This window comes from Podarcis melisellensis, assembly GCF_964234715.1.
Source record: "Podarcis melisellensis genome assembly, chromosome: 14".
In the NCBI taxonomy this organism is placed as follows: Eukaryota; Metazoa; Chordata; class Lepidosauria; order Squamata; family Lacertidae; genus Podarcis; species Podarcis melisellensis.
The window spans coordinates 48,209,502-48,236,157 of NC_138546.1; the positions used below are offsets into that span (position 1 = coordinate 48,209,502).

Below are 26,656 nucleotides of genomic sequence, written 5' to 3' on the forward strand. Positions count from 1 at the left end.
TTGCATATTTAAAGTACAAAACTTTACATATCTCAATACAATATTTTCTCAACATTAGAGCTAAGCATTAACCATTTTAGTGAGATAATGGGATTAGAAATAATACTACATCCACAATCTATATTCCTGCAATTAATAAGAGTTTTGGTACAGTGCAGCTATGACTAACCTGCTAACTGCAATTCTGCTTTTGTTTCTGCTTACACTGCTGGCTTTTCTGTGATTATAACACTACGAAGTACATAGCCTTAGCTTCACAGCAGAAAGAGTGGTTAAATATAGGAAGGGCTCAACACCTCTGCACACTGTTTCTGCTGGAAAGGGGAACAACCACAATTGCACTGTGTGTTGGAAGCCTTTGAAAAAGTCAAGAAATGACTGCAAATCAAACAAGAGGAGATGAAAGTACGACAAATCAGCTACTAAATACAAGGTTCAAAATCCCCTTTAAAGACCTATCCGGAATTCTAAAAGCAAAGAAACATTACTGAAATGCTCATCTTGCTGGCCGCCACCACCCTGGCAATAACTCCACACACCAATTTGTTTAGGACCAAAAGTTAGGCTGGAATGCATAATGAGCTGGATAAGTGAGATTAAACTGTACTTTTCAGAGAGCTGGAACATTAAAGTTGCATTTCTGCTGTGTCATCAAGAGACATTCTCTATGGCTGCTGTACAGCTGTGAACTTCTTTCATTGTATATTTTCCTCAAATTCTGAGCCCAAACATGGTTTCAAGGCATGATATCCTTTCTGTTTTGGTTGGCTTCTAATGGCTATAGTTAAACAGATATGTGGTATTTTAATCCAGTATAATACTTCCCTGGAGTTTACAAAGCAAGCCATATGAATGAAGACAGACTGAGTTAACTGGGTATGTTTAGCTTAGTAAGTGGGGCATAGGTAGCCTCAAGGGAGGCGAGTGGGATGGGGAGAGGACAGCTGCTTTTAACTCACAAGTCAGGCTTATAACATCTCACTGACAACATGAGAGGAAAAGGCCCAAGAATGCTGCTATATATAGCATGTTGGCCACACTGTCATACCCACAAAGGGTTGACTGCTATCAGCATGACCCATAACTGCACAATCTGCCCCCACCATGTAAGGAAGATATACACATTACCCAAAGAGTGGAAGCAGCCCAAGAACCACACCAATCCTATGCAAATTAGGCTTTCACCAAAAACAAAAGGGGGGCAGTTTGGACAGCAATCACGCTGCCATAAAATTTGGACATGTGAAGATTCAGGACAGCTATGTATGTAAGCATACATGCACTCATGTAAGAGACCTCAAACCAAACTTGACAAAGACCCGATTGAGATTGGAATATGACACTGGCTCTGCTCACACATTCATAATGCTGATTTACACGTCTAGAAGGAGCCTCCAATGAGGACACTCCCTCGCCTCAGATTTCTGGGTTTTGTCCTTCAAGACAAAATTGCAAACCTTGATTCAAACACCAGTTTGAACTGAGGTGGTGTTTCTCCTTGAATTATTTCTTAAATTAACTCTACAGTAGTTTGTAAAAAAAATTCCTTCTTTCAGTTGGCCTTTGGCTTATATATATATATATATATATATATATATATAAAGAGAGAGAGAGAGAGAGAGAGAAATCTTCTGCAAAAGGGTGAGAAAATTGAAATGAACTGGGCAAAAGGTTATTCCATACAGGTGAAGGTTGCTGCTTTCATTATTTACCCAAAACCCTCACAATAAGATGGGATGAACATAGAAATAAAAAACAAGGAAACTGTTCAACTTGTATAGCGTAGTGGTTAAGAAAATCAGTTGTAAACTAGGAAGTCCCAAGTTCAGTTCTTACCACCACAAGGCCTGAGATAAACCACCATCTCAGTGTACACCTACCAGCTGCTATATTGGGATAATTCTGGCTTATCTCGTAGGACTGTTGAAGGTATTGCCAAGATAATGTGAAGCACTCTCAACAGGCATAAAGCATAAAATATAAACTACAACTACTAACTGATGATATGCCTTAAAAAACCTTACCAGTATGTACTGTAACTACTGCAATCCATGCACACTGTGTGTTGAATCTTCTCTTGCTTTTCTGTTTTCTTGTGATTAGCTAATGAAACTTGGGCCTCTTCATAATGTTTCTTTGCATGCCCATTCACATATCTGAAAGGAAGAGGGGAAAGATAGCAAGTTCTTAAGAGCCTCCTTTTCCAAGATAATGCCTAGCGCATCTCAAAAAAGCATACTGTATGAACAACTGCAGCAGTATCAACTAGGTTGGGCTGTTGATTGTTAAATTACTTGGCAGATTTTAAGTGCAGATACCCAGTAGGTTTTGGAAGTCTTCCAACAGAATAAGCATACATTCACCTTTGTACATTTTTAACAGCCTTTTTATGGTTTCAGTCCAATAAAAAACATCAGAAACTCTCAGATAAGAGACTTTTGAAAAAAATACTGCCCAGATTACCTGTCATTTTAATTGAAGAGCAACACTCTAAGTCTTCTCATTCTAAAACATGTTTTACCTAAATACGCTTTCAGGATGGGTCAAATGTAGATATACCCACCTTCCACAGTGGACACTTGAACAAGTCAGGCAGATCCAAGGACTTTTATTAGATCGGCACACTGTTAAGCATGAAAAAATAGAGAAGTTGAGTTAAACAGACTGTGCGGTGCGGTCACATAAGCCAGTTTTTTGAGTTACAAATATCTCTTTCAGACATATGAAATACAACATTTCTCACAATGATGTTTATACAACATCAACTGATTGGTAGTAGGTAACTCCTGTAAACTATAGAGAAGGAAGTTGACAGAATAAAGGTGGACAGTATATGAGAGTTGGAGAATGGGTGGGTTATTTAAAAATGTAAACATATATTTTCCATCAGTATATTTCTCACAATCATATGTTCTACATTTTACTTACCTGCATCATAATATGAACACTTGTTTTCTGACATGATCCTGAACTAATCTACCGTACTTTAAATGTGTTAGAAACTCAGTTATATAAAGCTAATCACCAAATGGCACCTTAAATGGTTACAGTTGCCACAACAGAATGTCTAGGTGCCATTTTTTTGCAGTGAAATTTATATCATCATCATATCTATACTGCTTTATACTTTAAAGAGATCTCCATGTTGTCACAATTGGACCCATGCCAGTCACAAAATGCGCCTGGCAGATTTCAAACACTAGTTATACTGGATACTAAATATTTACTGGTCTGAACCAGAACCAAACTGGAACATCTACAATCAGCAACTGAACCAGAACCAAACTAAAAAATGGAATGCTTTCACTTGTTTATTATAAAATCCTGTTATGTGAAGCACTGAGGTGCAGTTGGCATGATGCACTCCACTTATAAGTGTGATTAGAACCAACTTCCAATATATTGGAAAGAAAACAGAAACCAAAGCAAGCAAGCCATGTGGTAAAGATTGGATGCCATACATTTCTAAAGAGGGCAAGTCTGTTCTGCAGTGATTGGGATAGGGATTAGTGGGTAGTCAGTAAGGATTTTCCACTCCTGCTTTGATTGATTTGAAGATCCGAGTCACTCACTTTCCTGATGTACTAAGTACATTAGAAAGGAAGAAACAGCTCATTTTGCACTAGTCACAATCTCCAATTTGACTCCAAAGCCAATCCATGAGGACCGCAATACAGTGGCCATCCCTTGAGATTCTGATATCACAAATTACAATAACTAATTTTAAGTCTGAGGAAAAGGTCAGCGACTTTACAGATAAAACAGTGGTTTTCAATTAGCTAATTATTGAGGATCCCCTATTTTTCAAAAGCTAAGCCACAGACCCCTTACTTTTGAAACTTCTGATAACTCTATGGTAGCTGCCTGTGCATAGCAATTTTTTAAAGAATATGTGGGGTAGGTCCGAATAATCAAAGATTTTAAGTATGCAAAAAAGACCATAAATCTGTGATATTTCCACACAAAAATGGCAAATATTTAGTTGGGGAGAGACAAATTTGATTTTATTAATGTTTAGTACATGTGAACAAATTCTGATACTTCTAGCAGCTTCTAAACCATTATTATTATTATTATTATTATTATTATTATTATTATTATTATTATTATTATTATTATTATTATTGCTGTTGTTGAGAGAGAGATGCCTCCCAACAAAATGTTAAAAACACTAAACCTAAATGTGATGGGAGAAATCATGCCTCTTTTTGTCCCAAACAATTCCTTCAACATCTGGTTCTGTATTTCCAATTTTACTCTCAAATCTGGTTCAACATCAAGCCAATTTCTATGCTTGTTCTCCATAAAACAAAACAATGAAAATGTTTGTTCACGAAGATATGTGGAACAAAAGGGAACTAGATGCTTGAAAGCAAGCTTTTCCACCTAACACCTTATAATCAGCAAAAACCTTCACCCAAAATTGGTCAAGTCTACATTCTTTGAAATATGATTTCAATGAACCATCACAAGTCATGTCAACAAGTGCATCTTGCTCTTCCGCAGACAAGAGTTGTTAGTTGTACATCACCCTTCAAAAGGATTCCTTATCCACAAGTTTTCAGGATTTCGTGCAGTAATCCAGATTTGGTGCACATAATTGCTGAAGCTAGTCACTAAATAACGCAGGTGCTCAGTGATGTAATGTTTTACTTTCGGTATCAATTCTTCGTCAGTGGCCTCCAGAAATGTCTCTAGTGTTGAGATGTTAGTGAGGCCTCAATTTTATCTTCAACATAAAAAATATTCACATCACGACTTTGAAGGTTTCTGTTGAGATTGTTCCACATATGTGAAAATGTCTGCTAAGTAGGCTAGCATACAAAACCATGCAAAGTTGCTCAACTGATCACATGGAAATTTGAGTCTGTCAAAGAAAGTCGTACTTCATCACATAACTCAAAGAATTGCTTCAATATCCCGCCCCCAACAGCCAATGCACTCCTGTATGTAAAAGTAACTGCTTAGGTTGGCTTCCCATTTCTTCACGCAATTTTGAGAAGATCCTAGAATTCAAAGCTTGAGATTTAATAAAATTAATAATCTGGACAATTTCATCAAGTACCTTCTTTAGTGAGTCTGGCATCTTCTTTGCGGCCAAAGCTTCTCGGTGAACACTGCAGTGGGTCTATTTCATTAAAGGTGCTACAGTCTTCACCCAAACAAGCCCACTGATTTTCCCTGACACTGCAAAAGCATCATCTGGCAGTAGCTCGCCAGGATTCCAGATAAGGATTTCTGCCAGTCCTATCTGGAGGTGCCAAGGATTGAACCAAGAACCTTCTGCATGCAAAGCAGATGCTCTACCACTGAGCTATTGCCTATCCCCAGACAAAAGGAAAAACTTGTCTCAATTGCTCCATTACAACAGAATAAAAAAAAGCAACTGTGTCCCGAGTGTGCATGTTTTATATATGCAGAATGCTTTTTATAGGAAAGTGTTCAAACATGCTATTCTTACTTGTAATTTGAAGTGGTACATCTCAGCAAAACTTTGCAGCATGTGGTTCTGCTAACTGAGGGATCTTGCACTTTCAAGACATAGGTGAAGGCTTGGTCAGGGCTTGATAAAGGATTGGTGAAGACCGAATAGAAAACTACTGGAATTTTGTAATGTTGGCAATAGTAATAGTAGTTTATTATTATTATAATTTCATCCTTCTGTGACCAAGATTCATCCCTGGCTTAAAGAGATTAATTATCTAAATACAATACTTATTTGGAGTGAGGTTTTTATTCTTGCTGATTACCCAATAGGAATAACCAACTTTTTAATTAGGATTCTGCCATACATCTCCCACCCCCAAATGTAGCCACATAGCTTCCCACAGAAAACAAGAAAATAAAATCCACACAGGCTGCCTTTTGCACTAAACTAAATCATCAGAAGGTGAGCTGTTGTGCTAATCATAGTGTCAAATTGCTTAGATATTTCCCTTGTCTGACTTCCAAGATGAGACACGAATCCCAAACTCATACGAACATGAAAGTCTTACCTACAAGCCGTGGGAGAATCCTCTAAACTTGATAGTCATTGAAAGCAATTAGAAGTTCTTTTCAGTTGAAAAGTAGAGAGCAAGGGGATGGGATCCCTTACATTCCCTCCCCCCCAATGATGAGCATGTGAACCTGCCCCATGGAGCAAGCTATCTGCATTTGCACTCTCCCTCTCTCTCTCTGCCCCCTCCAATCACAAGAGCCACAAGAAGCTCTGTCAAATATTTTTGCCCAATCCCAGCTCACTTGCAATCCAGTAAATCTTTCACAAGTTTTTCTCCTGGGAGCAAACAGGTGCTGGTCACAAGCAGAGGCTGCATGATCCATGGAAGGCTTTCATTGTGCAATTAACAAGATAAGCGAGTCCTCCTGACAAGAGGATGGTGCTGAATTAGATTCTCTTTATTCTTGTATCTCCAGCCTCCAACATCCTAAGTAGTCAAAGCACTCCTCAAAGCCCAGGTATAACAGCATAACGTCTAAAACATTGCATTTTGGGGCCACACTATCATCACAATTATATTCTATGCTAGAATAACGAGATTTTAAGAAATATGCCCATGAAATCTTAGGTTCAGTTCCATGCAAGCTACAAAATGCAGCCACTCTCTCCAAACACTGACAGCCCAATTAGTGTATTTGATGGCATACAGCTATAGTTCCTGAAAAATAAGCCTTCATAACTGTGGTGAGATGCTGGTGCAACTCAGACATACAACCAAACCATAGTTTGCACTAATTAGAGCTTAAAACCCAAGCATGATGTCTGAATTCTGAAAATTCAGGTAAACAGTTGTTCAGAGTTGCTTGGCTGCTTAGTACTCCAGCTTCTAGGTACAGAGAAGCCTTCAGAGGGGCAAAGTAATATACTTATGCCTGTAAACTGAACTTTTATCTATCTAGATGTTGAAAATATCAAACCAATTTTACAAAATCAAAGCTCTTCTTTGTGTGAAAAGGGGAGTCTTTATACAGCTCACATTAAAGAGAAATAAACAGAACTGTTCTGCCAGTTTTAGCTAAAGTGTTTGCAACAGCAATTACCTACATTTTTACCCAGCTGTATTTTTAGAATGGCCTCAAGTATTATGAAAGACATTTATATAGGAAGGATTTGGCCAAAAAGAATCTGAGATGCCATAAGGCCATCTGAAATGAGTCATGTGTCTCTTTTCTTCAACATCCTGTTAATTTGGGAATGTGGAAACTATATTTGCCATTGCATAACAGAAGAGGGAGAATAGTGTTGTTTACAACTTTGTAACTTGTAGTGAGTTTGCAATGCTTGTTCCTTATTTACACAATGGGCACAGCCATTCCCTGCAAAGAATTAACTGCTCTATTTTTAAAGAGCAAAATATTTCACCCTATAAACAACATTTAGTCTGCCCCTCAGTTGGCTCCCTCCTTTCTAAGCTTTAGGTGAGCTGTTGAGATCTTTTTATTCTGCTTAGCTTTTCATTTGCTCTTAAGTTTTTGACCATTTTATTCTGCTTCTTGAATGCATTTGTTTGATTGTGTCTCAGCTGGTTTTGTTGCAAGCTACTTTGGGGGCATATAAACCAATTCATAAAAGCAAAATGTTCAAACCACTTTACATGTTATTCCAGTAACTATTCCAGTAACCCTGTGAAGTAGACACTATTATGTGTATGTTGCAGGGGGATGGGGCTGAAGCAATGACACAGTGGCTTGCCAACGATCACCTATCATTTTTTAGTCAGCTGCAATGACTTTCGAACCAAGAACTTCTCAGTTTTTGTCTGCTATGTACTGGGTAAAGGTAAAGGCAAAGGAACCCCTGACCGTTAGGTCCAGTCGCGGACGACTCTGGGATTGCGGCGCTCACGTCGCTTTACTGGCTGAGGGAGCTGTATTTGTCCACAGACAGCTTTCGGGTCATGTGGCCAGCCTGACTAAGCCACTTCTGGTGAACCAGAGCAGTGCACAGAAACGTCGTTTACCTTCTTGACAGAGAGGTACCTATTTATCTACTTGCACTTTAATGTGCTTTTGAACTGCTAGGTTGGCAGGAGCAGGGACCAAGCAACGGGAGTTCACCCTGTCAATGGGAATCGAACCGCCGACCTTCTGATCGGCAAACCCTAGGCTCTGTGGTTTAGACCACAGCGCTACCCGCGTCCCATATGTACTGGGTACCACCTGTCAGATATCATATTCAAACCCAGGCTGGTACAAAGAGGGTTGAAGGTGAGTAAGAAGTTATCTGTAGCTTCAATACAGAAAAGAAAAGAGAAAAGTCAAGTTAGGATGAAACAGCAGACAAACAGGAAATGGGCTTTAGAGAACAGCTGAGTCAAGAGACTGAAGATAATGTCCAAGGTAGCTTTAAACAATACGCTTCTAAAGGCAACTCACCACTCTCCAAGAACTTATTAGTCATTTTCTTAGACAACTAAAAGACCTGCACTAAAGCAACAACTGGCTAGTTTAAATGATTGAATTTTGCTTGTCCTCCAACTCTGACCACTGACCTCACTGCACTCTTGGCTTCCAACTTCACAAGTCCCTTCCTGCAATCCAACTCCTTGCCCATGAGCAAGATACTTTCTTCCTCTGGAACTTCTCTCTTAGTGGTTGCTTTTTCCCTTTACTCTGTGCCTTCAAGGTTACTTATCCCTTCAGGAAAAATTCCACATTCTACTGCTGACACAGTCACCCTAAGCAACGAGCCACAGCAGCTAAGCCAATACCCGAGAAACAACTACGCAGATAGGCGGATGGCAGCCAAGTTTCAAGTCTATTACATATAAACATTACTAATTCATGTATATGATATACTTCCCTTTTCATCAAACCTAGCCTGTCTACTAAGAGCAAACAAGACTATCTTCTGAAGCTGTAGAGACTAACAAGATCTGTTGACACAGGGAACCAAACATGCCTGCATTTCCAGGTAACAAGAAATTCTGAAGTAATCATGAAAATGTATATAACAGAACCAATGAGATACAGAAAAATAAAGATACCTTATTAATGTATTCTTTATTATTCTGTTTTAAGTGCTTCGTTAAAAGTTGTTTTTCTTCTACTCCACCCTAGCATGAAACCCAATGTCATACCCCTTAAGTTATGCAAATACCCAGATGAGGCCTGGTTTCCATTCAGTAATCAAGATGATATCAGCACTGGCTGAACGAGAACACAGAAAGTTGTTTTTGCACTTATGAGCGAGGAGGAGGAAAGTACACACTTGGACTGTGGCCACAAACCCCTCCCTAATCTACCTTGAAGCATGATTGCCACATGGAAGACGGATTTAAAATTTACTGCATGTTGCACATTGAAGGAAAATTATATGAAAATGATATATAGATGGTACCTAACTCCAAGTAAATTGGCAAAGATGTTTAAAAGTGAAACAGGTATCTGTTGGAAATGTCAAGAAGCAGAAGGAACGTTTTATCATATATGGGTAGCCATTCGAATAGTTAATGATGCTTTGGAAAGGATTTATAATGAAATGAAAAAAATGGTTTACAAGAATATTCCAAAAAACAAACAAACCAGAAGCATTTATTTTGGGTATGGTACAGACAGAGGTACCCAAGGGACAGAAAAAGCTATTTATAGATGCAAAGACAGCAGCTCAGATTTTGTTAGCTCAGAAATGGAAGGTGGGAGAGGTTCCAAAGAAGGAGGAATGGCAACTGAAAATGATGGACTCTCCAGAGCTAGCAGGCCTAGCCAGCAAGGTAAGAAGAACAATAAGAATGTGTGTATAAAGGGGAATGGAAATTATTTGTGGAATATTTGGAAAACAATTGTAAGCAAGTGAAAATACTAGCAGGATTATTGTAAATTCAACAGTATAATGTAGATTAAGATATAATGGAAAGGGGGAAACTAGATGGAAGAAATAGAATATGCAGTTACTTTTCGAAGTACAAGGAAAAACAAAGAAAAAATGGGAAGTCGTTGGATGTGTTGTTGTATATTTAAAGGTGGAAAATGTATATTCAAAAATTTAATAAATAAATTGTTTTAAAAAGCAGCGTGAATGCCAAATCAAAACACAAAGAGGATCAAGCAGCATTTCACTGATGCAGCAATCCTTACCTGCACACACCTATGGCTGGATGATCATTTTCCAGTATCACTGAATTACTTTAAGGGTCTCATTTTTGAAAAGAATTACTTACAACTCAATACAATAAAAATCACATGCTACATTTAAAATAAACAATAAAGAATGCATGCCAAGCATCATAAGAAAAAAACCTGCTAATAAAATTGGGCCAGCTACGAGGGAAGCAAAGGTATAGGTCTGACATTTAGCTGTGGCTTGTTCTGCCTTTTCATACTGCACGCTCGTTACAGGAAAGCTTCAACCGCAATTTTATGCTAATGACCAGAGTGCATGAAAGAATAACTTCAAATTCAACTTCAAACTACTTTCTAGTTCTTGTTTGGAGGCAAGCTGCCATTTATAGAAAACCTAGTTTTCCCAATTCAGCTATCACAGCAAAGAGAAAGCTACTCAAATCAGAGGAAATCTGAGCATGTGAGAGGAGCACCTAAGTAGGGATACCAAACCATGGTTTGGCTGTAACATGATAAACTGTGCCTAAACTGTATCAGAGCTTTCCACAGTATCACTGAGCTACTTTTCTGCGTAGCCAAGATGAAATAAGGTATTAAAATATTCTGACATGTAGAAATTGACATGTTTTTAAATCTGCTTTTAGTTTAACAGTTGGTTTTAATTATGTTTTAACTTTAAGTTTGCTTTCATTGTTTGTTTTAGTTTATGTAAATGACTTAGAGGTTCTATTTATAATCAAGCAGTATATAAATTTTGTTAAACAGATAAAAATAAGAGTGATTTATTTCAAATGACAGTTGCTGTGACAGAGGAATTATGACCACTTGCACTGACAAGTCCTGTACATATCATCCTCTGGTATTATTTATAACCAAGACTGGGTACATGTGCAAAGATTTTAACAAGCTGACAGAATAGTTTGCTAAGCACTGCAATAGAACCAAATTTCAATCGCTATAGCAACCTGGCATCTAACATATATTTCCAGCCCTATGATCTATACACTGAGTCGATACAAACAAGGCATACAAAGAACCCCTCTTCAGCAGCTGCCCCAGAATGAATCACTCTTACTCTAGTCTAGAATGATGAGAGTAAGTCTCCCAGGCAACGTCCAGTTATGCCAAAAACCTTAAGCCATGTGGGTCAAGCTGGTAACACAATAAATATTCCCATTTTAAAAACATAATTGAAAAAGCATAATAAATATTCAGTATAATAATTGAAGACATTGCTATTAGTCAAGAGATTAGAGCTGAGTTGTCCTGCCTGTAAACTGATCCAGCAAATACTCTCAGTGAAATGCCTATATTCCAAAAATGCCACTATCATTTTATTTTGTTATGGTTACCATATGTTAGAATGGCTACTCATGAAGGATGCTTGCTGCTGAGCCCTGCAGCAGTCAGTGTTATAAACTGATATATGAAAGCTAGGAGCTAAATAGCACCTTAAACCTAGGTTATGGGCGCAACAACGGAATGTCTAGGCACACTTTTTAAATAACAAGAATACAAAGTTGAAAACGAATAAACTGCAACTAAAATATTATGTTCATTTTTCAAATGATCTATTCCTTCCCCTGCCCACCCCTCTAATATTCTTAAGAGGGTCTCTTCTCCAGTCTTCAGAGAATAGCTGGAAGTAGGGAGGCAGAAAAGGGTCCTCCTTTCCTTCCACTCTGCAGTTTTAATCTGAAATTTTAGGCGCAGTACTGTGCCCAGAGCTCAGAAACAGCTCACACTGATGAAATTCCCTGTACAGTGGTGCCCCGCAAGACGAATGCCTCGCAAGACGAAAAACTCGCTAGACGAAAGGGTTTTCCGTTTTTTTCAGCTGCTTCGCAAGACGAATTTCCCTATGGGCTTGCTTCGCAAGACGAAAACGTCTTGCAAGTTTGTTTCCTTTTTCTTAACACCATTAATACAGTTGCGACTTGACTTTGAGGAGCAACTCATAGAACGCAGTGTACATAGTAGCCTTTTTTGAGGTTTTTAAAGACTTTGGTGATTTTTGAAGCTTTTCCAAAACTTCTTTTGCAGCCATTTAGTAAGTTAAGCTTTTAAAACTTTTTTTTGGGGGGGGTGGATTTTGGGTTGGGGTGTTTGGAATTCAAGGACTTGGTGTTGGAGAGGGGTTTGCAAGAATCTGGAAGCTTGTGTGTTTTTTTCTGCATTTTTATGATTTTCTGTGACCATTGGGCCACTCTGCTGTTTTTTTACAAAAAAATCTGGATTTGAATTTCTGTGTGCTGGGTGGCTGGGGGAACAGTTGGGGAGGGGTTTGCAAGAATGTGGAAGCTTGTGGGTTTTTTCTGCATTTTTATGATTTTCTGTGACCATTGGGCCATTCTGCTGTTTTTTTAAAAAAAATCTGGATTTGAATTTCTGTGTGCTGGGTGGCTGGGGGAACAGTTGGGGAGGGGTTTGCAAGAATCTGGAAGCTTGTGTTTCCCCCCCCTGCATTTTTATGATTTTCTGTGACCATTGGGCCACTCTGCTGTTTTTAAAAAAAAATTCTGGGTTTGAATTTTGAAATGCTCTGAAGAGCACTTAATAAACTCTTGTTGTACCAAATTTGGCTTTGTTTGGACTTTTTTTGACCATAGGAACGCATTAATTGATTTTCAATGCATTCCTATGGGATTTCGTGCTTCGCAAGACAAAAAATTCGCTAGACGAAAAAATTCGTGGAACGAATTAATTTCGTCTTGCGAGGCACCACTGTAGCAAAATCCACCTAGAACAATGGGCGTTTTAAACACTGGCAGCAGTCCTAGTCAAATCAAGCAGCATTACAAAGCTTCTCTCATTGGCTACCTGCTATAACTGCAAGTCTCTCCAATAGGGAACACAAGCAAGTCCTAAGTGGCAAAAGTGAGTGCTTAGTGGAGAGTTTCAGACTAGAATTTGGGTGGGGGGGGACTCAGGTGCAAATTTTCACTTAAGCCATGAGGTGGGCCAATAGCACAATCACCCACCTTACCTCTCACTGGGTGCAGTATTCGAAACTCCCATTGTTCTAGACACATTTTACAACAGGGAATTTCATAAATGCGAGCAGTTTCTGAACTCTGGAAGCACCTAATATTTCATATTAAAACTGCCACTGCTGAGGGTTTGGGAGGAGAAATTCCTTTCCGCTAGACTTCCAAGAGATTGCTGCAGCTCAGGTAAGTTGATAGGTTCCACATCTCAGCTGGCCTTACAGAAAGGCAGCGTTTCCCTCTCAGAAGCCTTGGATTGGCTAGGAGTACAGCTGCCTTTTTCCTCCCTCCATCCATCTCATTCCCATCTTGTCTCAACCACTGAAAACGGGCAGGGAGCAAAGCTCTCACTGCCTTGTCTGGCTCTTTCCTCAAGAGAGCTACGAAACTCTCCCCCCACCCATCAGCCTTCACTGAAACTGCTGGAGGAATGGGCTTGTCTACAGAATTAATTGCACAGGAGAAATTAAATCTTGGGTGGAATTTCACACATGTGGGAGATGGAAGGAGAACTAGGGAGAATGATCGGTGGTTTTCCAACTTCCCATCCACAGTGCACTTGAAAACTGCTGAGCATCTTGGTGGACCATTTAAATATTTTTCTCTGTTTACCAACTCTAATGCACTGTACTTTACAATGTTAAGGAATTCAAACTGTAATACAATAAAATGCAATGTATAAGAAACAAAAGAAGCAATTTGGGCACCATTATGGGGGGAAGGGTTTTCAATCCTGATCTGGATCTACCTGTTACTCAGAAGTAAATCCCAATTGAGTTCAATGGGGCTTCCTCTCAAGTAAAATATGCATGGATAGAGGACCTGAAAACTTTTCTTTTGAACTCAATGTTTTGTTTAGGTTTTAGCAGCCTTGTTTAACGCACTTTTAATGTATGACGTGCTTTTAATTTTAAATATACTAGCCAGTTAGTTATGATGGTTTAAGTAGCACATGTTAAAGTGTTATCTACTTCAGACTCTCACAGTGATGCTTAAAACAAATTTTGGAGTGGGATCATTGTAGGACACTCAAGGTGGGTGTCTCTACCATCAGCTGTATAGGCCTTTAATATGTGTTAACTGTACAGTGGTACCTCAGGTTAAGTACTTAATTCGTTCCGGAGGTCCGTTCTTAACCTGAAACTCTTCTTAACCTGAAGCACCACTTTAGCTAATGGGGCCTCCTGCTGCTGGAGCACGATTTCTGTACTCATCCTGAAGCAAAGTTCTTAACCCAAGGTACCATTTCTGGGTTAGCGGAGTCTGTAACCTGAAAGGTATGTAACCCGAGGTACCACTGTAGTGCCAAAGAGATATATTTATATGAGGGAAAGAGGGTGTAGGGAGAATCCATGGCTTGTCTGCAGAGTGGAGAGAAGGGAGGACCTTTTTCTGCCTCCCCACTTCCAGCCGCTCTCTGAAGACTGGAGAAGAGACCCTCTTAAGAATATCAGGGGGGCTAGCAGGGGAAGCATGGCTTTGTTTTTGGTTTTTTGCAGTCTTCAGATGAGGACTGGACCTTGTGAAAAATGAACACAATATTTTAGCTGCAGTTCATTCATTTTCAGCTTTGTATCCTTGTTATTAAAAAGCGCACCTAGACATTCATTGTTGCACATATAATGTAGGTTTAAGGTGCCATTTAGCTTCTAGCTTTCATATCTCAGTTTCTAACACTGGCCAGAAGGTGGATCCCATGGCGTGTCTCATCAGTGGACATAATTTGGAGGCCTCTGGTTAAACAAAAGCTTTATTCTAAACACCACAAAAATGAGGAATAAGTACAGCATCACCAAACAGTGCCAAGGAATGAAGTCACAACTGTGCTCATTAACTTTATTGACTATATTTAGATTCCCAATTCAATTATAGTTCTCTATATGTCATATGAAGTAGAATTAAAACAAGATAAAATCACAAATTCATTACAATCTAAAAACCGCACTAGAGCAATTATAATGAATGCTTTAAAAAGCAGTAAAATACAACCATAAAGAAACAGCAAAAAATAAGAATTAAGAACAGCAGAGGTTAAAATTACTGTCTCACTATAAGAACAGCAGTAGCAGAGACAGAGAATGCCCAATTAATGACATCCAATATAGGCAGAAAAATTGTTTTCACTAGAAATGTTTACAAACCAGCCCAAAATATATTATTTGTCATCTTGTATAATTCTAATACAAAACACAAAAAGACAGGGGGAAAGTTCCCACACTTGTTCCCTTTATATGTCTATAGTATATTATACAAATAAAAATAACTCCTGTCCTCCTCTGCTGAACTCTGTTCAACAGGGTATTCCCAAAGGAGTGTAACAGCCATATATACATATGCATACACACAGAGAGACAGAGAGACAGAGAGACAGAGAGACAGAGAGAGAGAGAGAGAGAGAGAGAGAGAGAGAGAGAGAGAGAGAGAGGAGTCTATTGGAAATTCACATTGCAATACAGTACATCATAAGCTCCTGGCCTTTCTAGAGTGTTACAAGCATGATTGATGTTTTATGGACTGGAAGAAACCATGGGAGGGCTGAGACTGCAGGGAGGGGAAGGTGGTAATGAGAGGGGAGCTTTATCAAACAAAGCGTATGAAAAAACTCTGGCATCCTGTAAAACATTCCTGCATTTGTGTAAGTGCACTTATGTTAATTTACATTTACAATAGACAAAGATGTATCTGGCCCTGTCTCAGCAAAACAGCAACTTCAACTGTACTCTTTAGGGTGCAATTGTAACATCTTCCAAACTAATTCAATTTTGCAGCAAATTCCCCCAAATCATTGTCAGGATATTTATACAAACGTCAGACTTACAGGAAGCCATTTGCAAGGGGCAAGTAACACTTCCATGCAGACAACTAGCTTGTCAGGCCCTAAAGACAGCTCACAGTACAGTGGTACCTTGGTTTACAAACTTAATCCCTTCCATAAGTCTGTTCTTAAACCAAGGCGTGCTTTCCAATAGCAACGGTGGATTCAATTTACAAATGGAACACACTCAAAAGGAAGCAAAACATGTTGTTATTACAAGTCAGAGTTCACAAACCAAGACACCTACTTCTGGGTTTGCAGCGTTCTTAATCCAAGTTGTTCATAAACTAAGCTGTTCTTAAACCAAGGTACCACTGTATACTTTTATAATCTGCAAGATACTGACACTGACACTTTTTACTACCTTCACCTTTGGTAATGTTATCTTTCTGACCTTCCTTGAGGAAGAGGAACTTCATGCCAGTGATCTTGCCTAACAGATTTGCTTGCCTGAGCTAATAGATACACCCCTTATGACTAAGTTTGTAAACATATTTCTCAAAGTTGTTTTCTTTTTCAGTGCTTTCATTTACACTTTAGTTCTCCTGTAACATCACATAGTATAATAAATTCTGCTTTAACACTGCATGTTTTACAGAGTAATATAACTGGTTTAGCCAAAGGCAGCAGTAGTACCTACCACACCTTAGCTCCAGGATGGAGTTGCACAGGAGTTTCAAGCAAGCTAATAGCCTCTCTCAAACACAACACACTTAAGAGCAGCCATGTAGCTTTTCCTCCATAGAAGGAAACCTCAGAAAACATTAGAACGTTTCCTCACTTTAGTGACAAGATGCAATCCACAACCCATTGAACTGCAAAGCTCCGACTGAGTTTTGCAAATTCAAGAGAGAGGCTTTTCAAGTACAACTCAGACATTTTAGAGAAAAAGAGAAGTTACAAGAGCACAGCTGAAACACTGTAAAGCACCCTACTATTGATTTACTTCCTACTGGAAAGGTGAAAAGAACTCAAAGTGAAACAACTGAACACAACATACAGTACTCGGTTTCCATGAGCGTACTGAAAATGTAAAGCAAGTGTCTCAATGTTTATTACCACCATGAAATGAACAAAAGGCCAAACATGGAAAATCTTACATTTGCACCACAACACACATCTCAATTATGTAAATATTGACTGAGGCCATGTGTACACACAGAGGAATCAAATTACCCAGCATTTCCTGTTGAAACTTTCCCTCCCCATATGTTTTATTGCACTATATCCACCTTCCAGCATACTGTGGCCCAGTTCACTGACATGGCCTAAATTCAAAAATACAAGAGGCACCTTCGAGCACATTAAACACAAACAGCCTCTTCAGCAACCAACCAACCAATCTTTACTGCGGTCGAAGACCAGGCAGCAAAGTTAGCAACAGCAACACAGCCTCTTCAGTCTCCTCTTTGGTGGGTTTTGTTTTTCTCGCTACTGCTCTCTCACTGGAACAAAGAAGCTAGAAAGAAATTTCTGCATTCTTTCCCACTTGAAGACAACGAACCTCTTGGCCACCTCCTCTCTCCAGGACAATGCCTTGCCTGCCAGCACATGGTCAGGATCACATCTGCTAGACTTCCCTCTCTAAGAAAGTAAGACAAGCTAGGCAGAACTGTAGAGGCCAAGTATTCCTGAGCCCACAAAATGGGAAGGAGTAAAATGAGGCCTGCAAAAACATTCACGGATAGATGAATGCAAAAACTACATATCCTGAGCTTTGGGAGGTAGTTCTTCAAATGATCCACCTTTCTAAAAAGAGTAGAAAATGTGATCCCTCCAACATCTCCAGCAAAGGCCCAGGATGGTCCCCTGCTGAGAAAGGGTCTGAAATCGAAGACTTCCTGCTCCTCTTGCAGGCATCCTTTCCTTGCCCCCCCCCCAGCCTTAGCATCAGTGGACCATAGAGAGGAAAAAGGCTACAAAGGAAATGAGAAACAAGCTCAGGATTTCGGGTGGGAAGTTATATAAGGAGGCAGCCTAGTACTGTACATGCATAACGAAAAGGAGATGCCCTGTTGTTTGCACACGACAGCCAGTGGGAGAATATCGAGAGATCAGAGAAAATGGTTTAATGGGATCAGGAGTGCAGAATCGGAATGCGGAGTCTCACCGGGAGGGGATAAGAAGAGGAACAGGAACCGGGAAAGTGAGGCAACGGCCACGAGGCAGAGCCTGTCAAGGGTTACCACAACTTTAAGGCAGGGAAAAGCCCCAGCAAGACCAAGGGAGACGCGGTGCCTCTTCAGGCTGCTGCCCCCCCCCTTTGTTGCTCTGGCGTGCAAGGTGCAGGAAAGGGCGGGGCGGGGGGGGGCAAGAGGAGGCACAGCTAGGAGAGAAAGCGAAGGCCCCTCAAGCAACAGCGAAGCGGAATAAGGTGGGGGGGGGGGAAGAGGGCGGACTCAAGAGACGCCTGAGGGAGGGGGTCGCGGGAAGAGCAAAATCCCAGAGATCTTTTTGTTGCCGGTGGGGGGGGGGAGGGGGAGCTGGAGAGACGGGTGTTTAAATCAAGCCGGGCGGGCGAAGGGCCTGGACGTGTCCCTGGAACAAAGGAGAGCGGGGTGGGGGGGGGAAGGGAGCGAGGAAGATGAAGGTGCCTGTCAGCCCCCCCCGCCCCCCACTCACCGCTGCAGCACCACGAGGAGGGCGAGCCCTGAGGGAACTTGGCCGAGTCGGGCGCCAGGCAGACGCTGGCGCCGAGGTGAGGGCACTCCATGGCGGCGGCGGCGGCGAAGGGCCGGGGCGCGACGTGAGGCGGGCGAGGCGAAGCGCAGGCCGGGACTGAGCGGGGGGGGAGGGGCAGGCCGGGCCCCGGAGAGGAGCGCTCGCTCCGCCTTTTCTCGCGCGCGCGGGGCAGCGCCGCTACTGCGCCTGCGCCGGCCGGCACCTCAGCGCCCGGGAACCCTCCAGCCGCCCGGCCGCCATCGCCGTCTTCCTCACAGGCGGCGGCGGCGGCCCTTTCCTCCTGCCGCTTCTCACGGCGAAGTCCCGGAGGACCACCCCAACCCCCCAACTTCGAGAGCTCCCGCCGCCGCCGCCTCACGGAGCTTCCGGAATCGTAGTTACGGGAAGGCGAGGCGAAAGGAGGCCTCGGCCCCAAAGGCAGAGTTTAGCGGGGGGGGGCGGGTAGAGCAGCTCGGCCTGTTGGTGTTGTTTATGTGGCGCGAATGGGAACCGGAAATGAGCGGCTCTTGGCTTTGTCTCTCGGGGAGTTTGACGGCGCTCAAGCCCCGCCCCTTCCTTCCCCACCACTCGCTTCGCCCAGGAATCCAGGCTCCGGGTTTGTCTTCCCACCGCCTAGTTCGGCTTTCCCAGCGACGCTGTAGCTCCTGCTGTTCCCCCTTCCGCCGCTAGGGGGACGGAGCAGGAAACGCGCGTTGTCCTCGCTGCCGCCTTGCGCTAATCCTGAGATGAAGGCATCGCCATCAGACTTCTCCCTTTTTAAACTATTATTAATTTCCGCAATTGCTGCTAGTGGTCGCCTTATAATGGTAGCTGAAAATGATTATCAACACATTTCCCACACGCAAACACATGCACAACAAAACAACTTAAAACAATCACATTTTAAAATGCAGTAAAATCCAGTTAGTAATTAAAGTTACCAAAAGTAGAAAACAGCAGCTGAATAACTTAGCAGCTAAAACAAATCAATGAAAGGGGTTGAGCATAAGGCACAAAAACAAACATTTTTGTTGCTGATGATGTCCCCAGTGAGGTGTGCCTGACACCCACTTGCATTTCTTCACAACACACATCATTTGAACCTTGACAAATATGACTTTATGATTTTATTTATTACTACATTTATATCCCTCTGACGAGAACCAGCTCGCCATCAGTAAGAATCAGTCTCACACAGAGATGGGTTGAAGAATTATGGCTGCCTCAGAGCTGCTGCAGCACAGCCTTTATTGTGTAAAGTCCGAAAGATACAAAATACAAGGAATGCAACTTTTTCTAAGCCAGCAGATAAGGACCATCGCACTAGACAATGCAGACAATCAGGCTATGTTACGTGGGCCAATCATTTGGGACAGCATGAGCTGTTCACGCGTTGATCATGCTCCAAGCGGGCCTCCTGCTATGAAATCACCTTGCAACAATAAGAACTTTGCTCATGCTCTTATGTACAAGCAATCATTTTCCCACATCCCTCCTTTTCTCCAAAGAAGTCAACCTAGCGTACACACTTCACCCTCTCAACAAAACTGTGAGGCAGGTTAAGCCGAGAGTGAGTGTCTGCCAAAGTCACCAAGTGGGCTTCATGGGTGAATAGGGATCTGTGTTTTGGCCTCCCAGGTCCTAATCCAGCACTCTAACCACTATGCATAGTGGGGGTCAAGTACCATCTAAAAATTACTTTATAAAAGTTTTCTTTTGAAGTGATTCTGCACATACTGCAGCTTACAGATCAAGCACAAGGGAAGCCCCACATAGAGCTCATTGCAGTAATCAAGTCTTGAAGTAATCAATTGTAAGGGAAACCTATGCCGGGAAAATTTTGTATTTAGAGGAGATAGGTCAATTGGTTTATACAATTCTTCGTCATTGGTTAGGGAGAAATGAGACTCATCAACCTGGGAAAGTTGCCAGTCTAGGAGAAGGAAAATCTGATCTGAAACCTCTGGTGCCTTTTGGGATATTTTCAGGGGAGAAAAAAAGGCTGGGGAGTAAACACTACATGGAGTGGAGTCACCAAAACAGTTGGTTGGCCTCTTGTATGCCTCCGTCCAACAACTATTGCAGACAGGCTGCTGCCAAATGTATTGTTCTGCTTTCCTTTGGATCACATCAGTGAGACTGATGTCTGGACAGCCCAGGACCTTCCTACGCACTGCCCAGGCTTGAGCCCCAGGGAGGTCACTTCAGTGTTGATAACACAGTGGTTTGGCTTCACCCCTGGAGGCACGCTTCATTGTCTCTTGGGACAAATGAATGCCAACCACCTCATTGCTTATTGGTACAATCTCTTTGGGACTGTCAACGGTTTTTGGTTTGCTTTATTGTTTTGATGTACTGTTTGTGCTCTAATAATAAGTAGCAGCAGGGTTTGGGAAGATCCACATGGCCCGGCTAGAGGCTGAGTGCCTGCCAGTAGTAGTGCAATTGCAGAGTTAATTAAGTATGCTGGCCCCTGTGTTTTGGACTAGCTTAACAGGTGGGAGGAATTTAGATATTAGACCAGCCAGCTAAGGGTTCAAATTATATAAATCTCTCACATGGGGTCAGACTTTGGAGCTTCAGTGTAGAAGCTGACCAGGAGGGTGTCATCTTCCTTTCTTCTTCATTCTTAGTAAACTACATAAAGTTTGGCTTTGGGATCTTGCATATATTGTTGCAGACTTGCAGGATTAATGTAAAATCTCCCATGAACATAAGTCACTTGGTTCATGCTACAGAAGGGGATGCCAAAGAAATGCAGGTTGCTCAGATCCAGAGAGCTGGTTGTTTATAAGCGGAGAGCAATGTTGATTAAGTTTTGTTTTGCCCTGGAGAAAGTTAAGTATACTAGATGCTATCTCAGGGTCCCTGGTTAAATATTTGCTTAGGGTCCAGAAATCCATCTTTGTCAGAGGGCACTGTAGGGGTCCAGCATTACTGGACAGTCTTTTTAGTGTAACTGGCCTACTGCGCAAGGCACTTTTGTGTAAAAATAAATAAATAAATAAGGCTTAAGAGGTTTCTACTTGCCTCTCCTTCCATTACAGGGATTTCCCACTCACCCAATTATGCTGACCTACCTGGAGTAGCTGTGACCTTTTGCATGCAAAGCAAGTGTTTTCTCCCACCCCCACCCCCGAGTAAACTGCCTTGGGTAGTTTTTTGTGGGAAAGTGATGTATATTTAGAACCAATACAATCACAGCGGAGGAAGTGACCTGAAATAACACTGAGGAAAGGACCTTCGGTTCCAGCAGCTTAATTTTGAAGCCTTTCAAGCATGGTAGCTGTGGGCATTGGTCTCCAAAGAAAATACATTTTCTCCCATACTATTTCCACTGCTGAGCACCAGGGGGCGCCAGGCACATGCTCCAGAACTCATACTTTTTTTAGACACTGAATGCCTTCACTTAACAACAAACTAATTCTTTGTGCATTGCTGTTATTTCTGCATCTTTCAGTGGTAATCCGTGAAAAACGAGATGGTCTAAAGTCATTGAAAACAGTTTGGTAAGTTGCAATTTCTGGTTTTGGAATACACTTTCAGATATTCTGTTCTGATCATCAGCTTTTACACCAGGCATAGGCAAACTCGGCCCTCCAGATGTTTTGGGACCACAACTCCCATCATCCCTAGCTAACAGGACCAGTGGTCAGGGATGATGGGAATTGTAGTCCCAAAACATCTGGAGGGCCGAATTTGCCTATGCCTGTTTTACGTAGTATTCTAAGTAACTGGGAAGGTAAATGAAAAAGATATCGTATTAATAAAGGAAGAGAGAAGACAGCATAGGACTAAACAACTGAGGAAATCAAATCTAAGTGTAAGTCAAAAGAGCTAGGTTTAACAGTTAGGGAACCAGAACATGGGTGCTCCCCCATCAAGTTAATAAATAAAAATACTTAACTAAAAGTAGAAATAATCAGAATGCTTGAAATTGAAATGCTCACTGAGGTCACTTGGGTGATGATATGGCACATTTTAGTGACACTTCTGGCAACCAACTGAGAGATAGGCTGTGTTTTGTGAACTCACAAATTGCATCACAGGTAACACTCTTCTGGAAGCTTCTCGTAGTTTCCAGCATTTTCTCCTGAGAGTGTGCACTTGCAGGGACTGCCTAGAAACTGTTGTTGATACAATTCATTCCGAATCTGATGATGACAAGTGGGTGTCCTTGTCCTGGCTATGCTCAGGAGCCAGAGGTCTTACCTTTCCAGCAACCAGGTGGCTCAAAGGAGGGACCGCCTATCCTCAACCTTAGCGGCAGAGAATCCTTCCTCCTGAGAAGAACCCTTACTCATGAGCAGCCCTTTATTCTGGAGCAACATAGCAACTGGGCTTTCAGGCATGGATTTTGTCATTGACTTGCAGCCTGAGCTTGGACCTTTCTCCATTTGCATTCTTGAGGGCTGGGGGGGGGTGTGGCCCAGCCTCTCCATCTAAATGTGCTGGGAATCTGTTGACAATTAGATTGGATCCTCTGGAGGCGGCCCTAAGGAGCCCCGCCCCCAAATTCATAGGGTCTTCAAGGCTAGCAACAGGGGGCCCTGCCTGCTCTCCCAGGTCTTGGGCCAAGAGGAGGTCCAGGTCATCATCAAGCAGTCAGTTTCCGACTCTGGGTCAGTTTCTGACTCTGGCATTTTTAAGGGCACCCAAAATATTCTTTTTAAAAAATATTGGTTTTTTACAAGAACAAATTCAAAATAATAAAAAGAAAAAACTTTTACCATATCCATATATGAGATTCTCTGAATCCCATGACTTTCCCCCATCCCCTGCAAGGGTCCTTAACATAATTTTCCTAAAACTACATATCATTACGTTCTCCACAGTTTTCATCGCTCTAAATTATCCTTATTTTTCATTTCTTTACAAGTCCAGCTAACATTTTTATTTGTTCACAATGGTCTCCAGCACACTTTTTGGCGCTCTGCAGAAATGCAGGAACCATTAAAGGGCTGGGGCTCTTACCAAGTTGCACACAGCTGTTTCTGCATATATATCTTTATTAGTAATTATGTAAAATATATTAATTTGCTGGCAGTTGTGCAGAGCATTTTGCACGAATAAATGTCAACCCATACTGGTTATTGGAGCTGCATTTGAGAAAGCAGCTATGAAATTGTTTTTAGAAGATTTAAGCAAAGATCTGAGAGTTTCCTTTCTCGCTTCGGAATTTTGCTGAGCTTTTAGATGTGTAATTTCCTAAATGCCTGCATTGTTTTATGTTGCTTTGATTCTCTCAAAATTACTTGCGATCTAGGCAAGACAGGTACAGGAGCCCTGAGAGAACAAAATGTTGGCAACGCAAGTAGTCAGAAGGGAGTCAGCCCATATTCAACTTATGCATATCCAGCTGGCCCTGCCTACCTACCCCAACTGCCCCTGAACCTTCTACTGGGGTTTCTCACTTCTCCCAGCCACCTCCCACTAGTAACTTCCTCCTCCCTCTCAGCCACCCTGTCCATTTGTGACATCACAGGAAGCTTGTAGCCCTTGGCAACTGCTTAAGGATGCATCTGCACGGCCACCCATCCTGGTACTGGAAAGGGGAATGTCATGGACGTTACTTAAATGCATTTAGAAATACCTTGATTTAGAAGTAAAAGATGGCTTGCTTAAGCTCTGCTGTTCCCTTCATTGCTGCTTTCGGGGAAAGCCTCCTCGGCTTGTAACATCCATGAAAGGCAAACGATACGGTGAGGGGAATGGCCCTCATTCAACAGTTATCATTCAGCCACCTCCACCTGCCAGCCTGCCAACCTCTTCTGGCTTCCACCCATGAATATCCAGTGGTTCATTCGCCCAGAGCCTGGAGGGCAGCCTACACCGCTATCTGAACATGCAATTCCCAGGCATACCATGTTTGGTGGGTGACCTATGTCCAATCTCTCCATTCATACTTACCCCAGCGTCAACACACAAATATCCACACAGCTTTTGTCAATGGCCTTCTGAAGGCGAATTTCAACCAGCTTACATGCACAAACTTCAGCCTCCTTCAGCCCTGCGACATCCCGGGTTTCCACATGCTAATCACAGCTTCTGCCAGGTCCATCGCCAGCTTCCAACCATGGATATCTGCTGCTTTCAAGCCACGGTCCTGCTCAGCAGCTACACTTACCTTCTCGTTGCTCCACAGCATCTTATTGATGGATGATGGCCTCCTTCCATTTGCCACTTCACCTCCATGCGGAAGGAGACCACCAAGTACTGAATAACACAGCTGTTGTCCACCATGTCCTCAAGCTTTTGCCTTGGGCTTTCCCCTTGGGCTGCTTTTGTATAGCCACTGAGCTTCCATGTGCTTTTGTGACATCACAGGATGTCCACAGCCAATAACAGCAGCTGGAGAGGCATCATCATCACCTCAGGCCTCACAATGGTGGGTGCAGCTCAGCAGCCATTTCCCCTTTGCTTGTTTGCTATGTACAGCTCACTCCTTATCTGTAATGACACCAGAGAAAGGCATCCCATAAATCCATCTTCCCATTTTGATTCTCTGGCGCCCTATCTGCATAACCTAGCAATTCCAAAATATAGATGTGTTTTTACTCTGGCAAGGTTGAATGTATTGCCCTTGGCTGTACTTGAGGGATGATTCCAACAGATTCCACACGAAAAACGCTTATGTCTCTGTGGAGATGGCAGCACCAAATCGGTGGCGCGTGCCCTTCTGACTTGCACTCTTTATAAAGACTTGAGGAATGAGATTATCACCCATCTTTTATTGTCCATTCCGGGTCACCCAACCACTGCCACAGTGTCCTTTCTCTTGGCAGATCAAGATGAGCAGGTAACAGCAAAGTTTGCAGGGTTTTTAGCTGGGGCAATCAGAAATCCACTATTTGTGTTTTATATAATCTGTGTTTTATATAATCGCCTTTTTATTTCTGTTCTGTGTATATTGCAATGTTCTTTTGTTGCTATGGCCTATGGCTGATGCAAATAAAGTTTCATTCATTCAATGGTCTCCTAAGTAAGTTATTAATTTTTCCCATTCTTTCTTAAAGACATTATCTTCTTGATTCCTGAGTCTCCCAGTCAGTTTTGCCATTTCAGCATATTCCAGCAATTTAACTTGCCATTCTTCCTTGGTCGGTACTGTTTCTTCTTTCCATCTTTGGGCTAGTAGCATCCTTGCAACTGTTGTCACATACATAAATAATCTTTTCTGGTCTTTGGGGATATCTGAACCTTTAATTCCTAATAGAAATGCTTCTTGTTTTTCAACAAATGTTATTTTAAACATTTTTTTCAATTCATTATATATCAATTCCCCAAAAGACTTTGTTATCTTACATGACCACCACATATGATAAAAGCTACCCTCCCTTTCTTTGCACTTCTAACAAATATTGGTGCTTGTTCTATACATTTTGGATAACTTAGTAGGAGTCAGATACCACCGGTACATCATTTTCATATAATTTTCTTTCAGCGTACAACATGCTGTAAAGAGCACCTAAAATATTCAAGACAGACAGAAGAATGTTGCATTCCCTTTAAAAACCACACACCAGCCATTTAGCTGGCTGAGTTGCACCTATATACAAACTCAGTCACTTTTCCTCTATCCTAAACAAAACTGTTGCCAAAATACTCTTACAGACGGTGCTATTTTTGTAGCCATGTGTTCCTTGTAAACCACAGGGGCTGCCAGCATGGACTGTGTTGGTTCAATTCTTTGTTTAGCCAACTCATCAGTCAGCTCTTCCCTGTATTGTGTTTGAAACATTTGACACTGCTGGTGCTAAAGCAGGCCAGTTACAACCCCATCCTCAAATCCTCAATCAGGCCCTGGCTGAGGCATCCAGGGGTTTGGAAGGGCCTCACTGGTCCAACCCAGCCATGCCACCATTCACAGCCTTCCCCACCAAGTTCCCGGGTGTTTCCAGTAATGGTGCCTCTTTTGAACATGAGCCAGCTCAGCTTGCATTCATCCTACCGTGTGGGGGTTTTTTTTGGGGGGGTGGCACCATTCTGAGGACCCCTTGAATCTGCAGTCCTTTCTCACATCTTTGTGGGAACATCTAAGGGCTGCTTAAGCCCACGTAATGTGGGAGTGGGGTGGGAAAATGCCTGCCTGCCTGTGTCTGCATTGCTGCTCCTCTCTCTCTGGATCCAG

The 26,656-nt window shown here is 41.9% G+C and overlaps 1 protein-coding gene and 1 long non-coding RNA gene across 6 annotated transcripts in view; one reads left to right on the plus strand and one right to left on the minus strand.

Annotated features, from left to right (window-relative positions):
- USP3 (ubiquitin specific peptidase 3) overlaps nt 1-18,622 on the minus strand; it is a 44,178-nt gene extending 25,556 nt beyond the window's left edge. For 2 of the 3 annotated variants that reach the window (XM_081887719.1, XM_081887717.1), the window contains exons 1-3: nt 18,487-18,622; nt 2,564-2,624; nt 2,025-2,156 (exon numbers count right to left, since the gene is read on the minus strand). In XM_081887719.1, coding sequence (XP_081743845.1) covers nt 2,025-2,156; nt 2,564-2,624; nt 18,487-18,577 — 284 coding nt within the window. In that variant the 5' untranslated portion in view covers nt 18,578-18,622. Of the gene's footprint in view, nt 1-2,024; nt 2,157-2,563; nt 2,625-2,928; nt 3,026-18,486 lie in introns of those variants that run through there. The other variant, XM_081887718.1, reaches the window with a different exon arrangement.
- On the plus strand, nt 18,479-24,105 carry LOC309356378. Of its 3 annotated transcripts, XR_014162739.1 has the most exons (4): nt 18,479-18,562; nt 20,421-22,034; nt 22,575-23,049; nt 23,473-24,105. It is a non-coding gene; the product is annotated as an uncharacterized lncRNA (long non-coding RNA). The 3 variants fall into 3 exon arrangements; XR_014162738.1 differs by having other exon boundaries at nt 22,575-24,105; XR_014162740.1 differs by lacking the exon at nt 18,479-18,562 and adding an exon at nt 18,793-19,352 and having other exon boundaries at nt 22,575-24,105.
- The last annotated feature ends 2,551 nt before the right edge of the window (nt 24,106-26,656 follow it).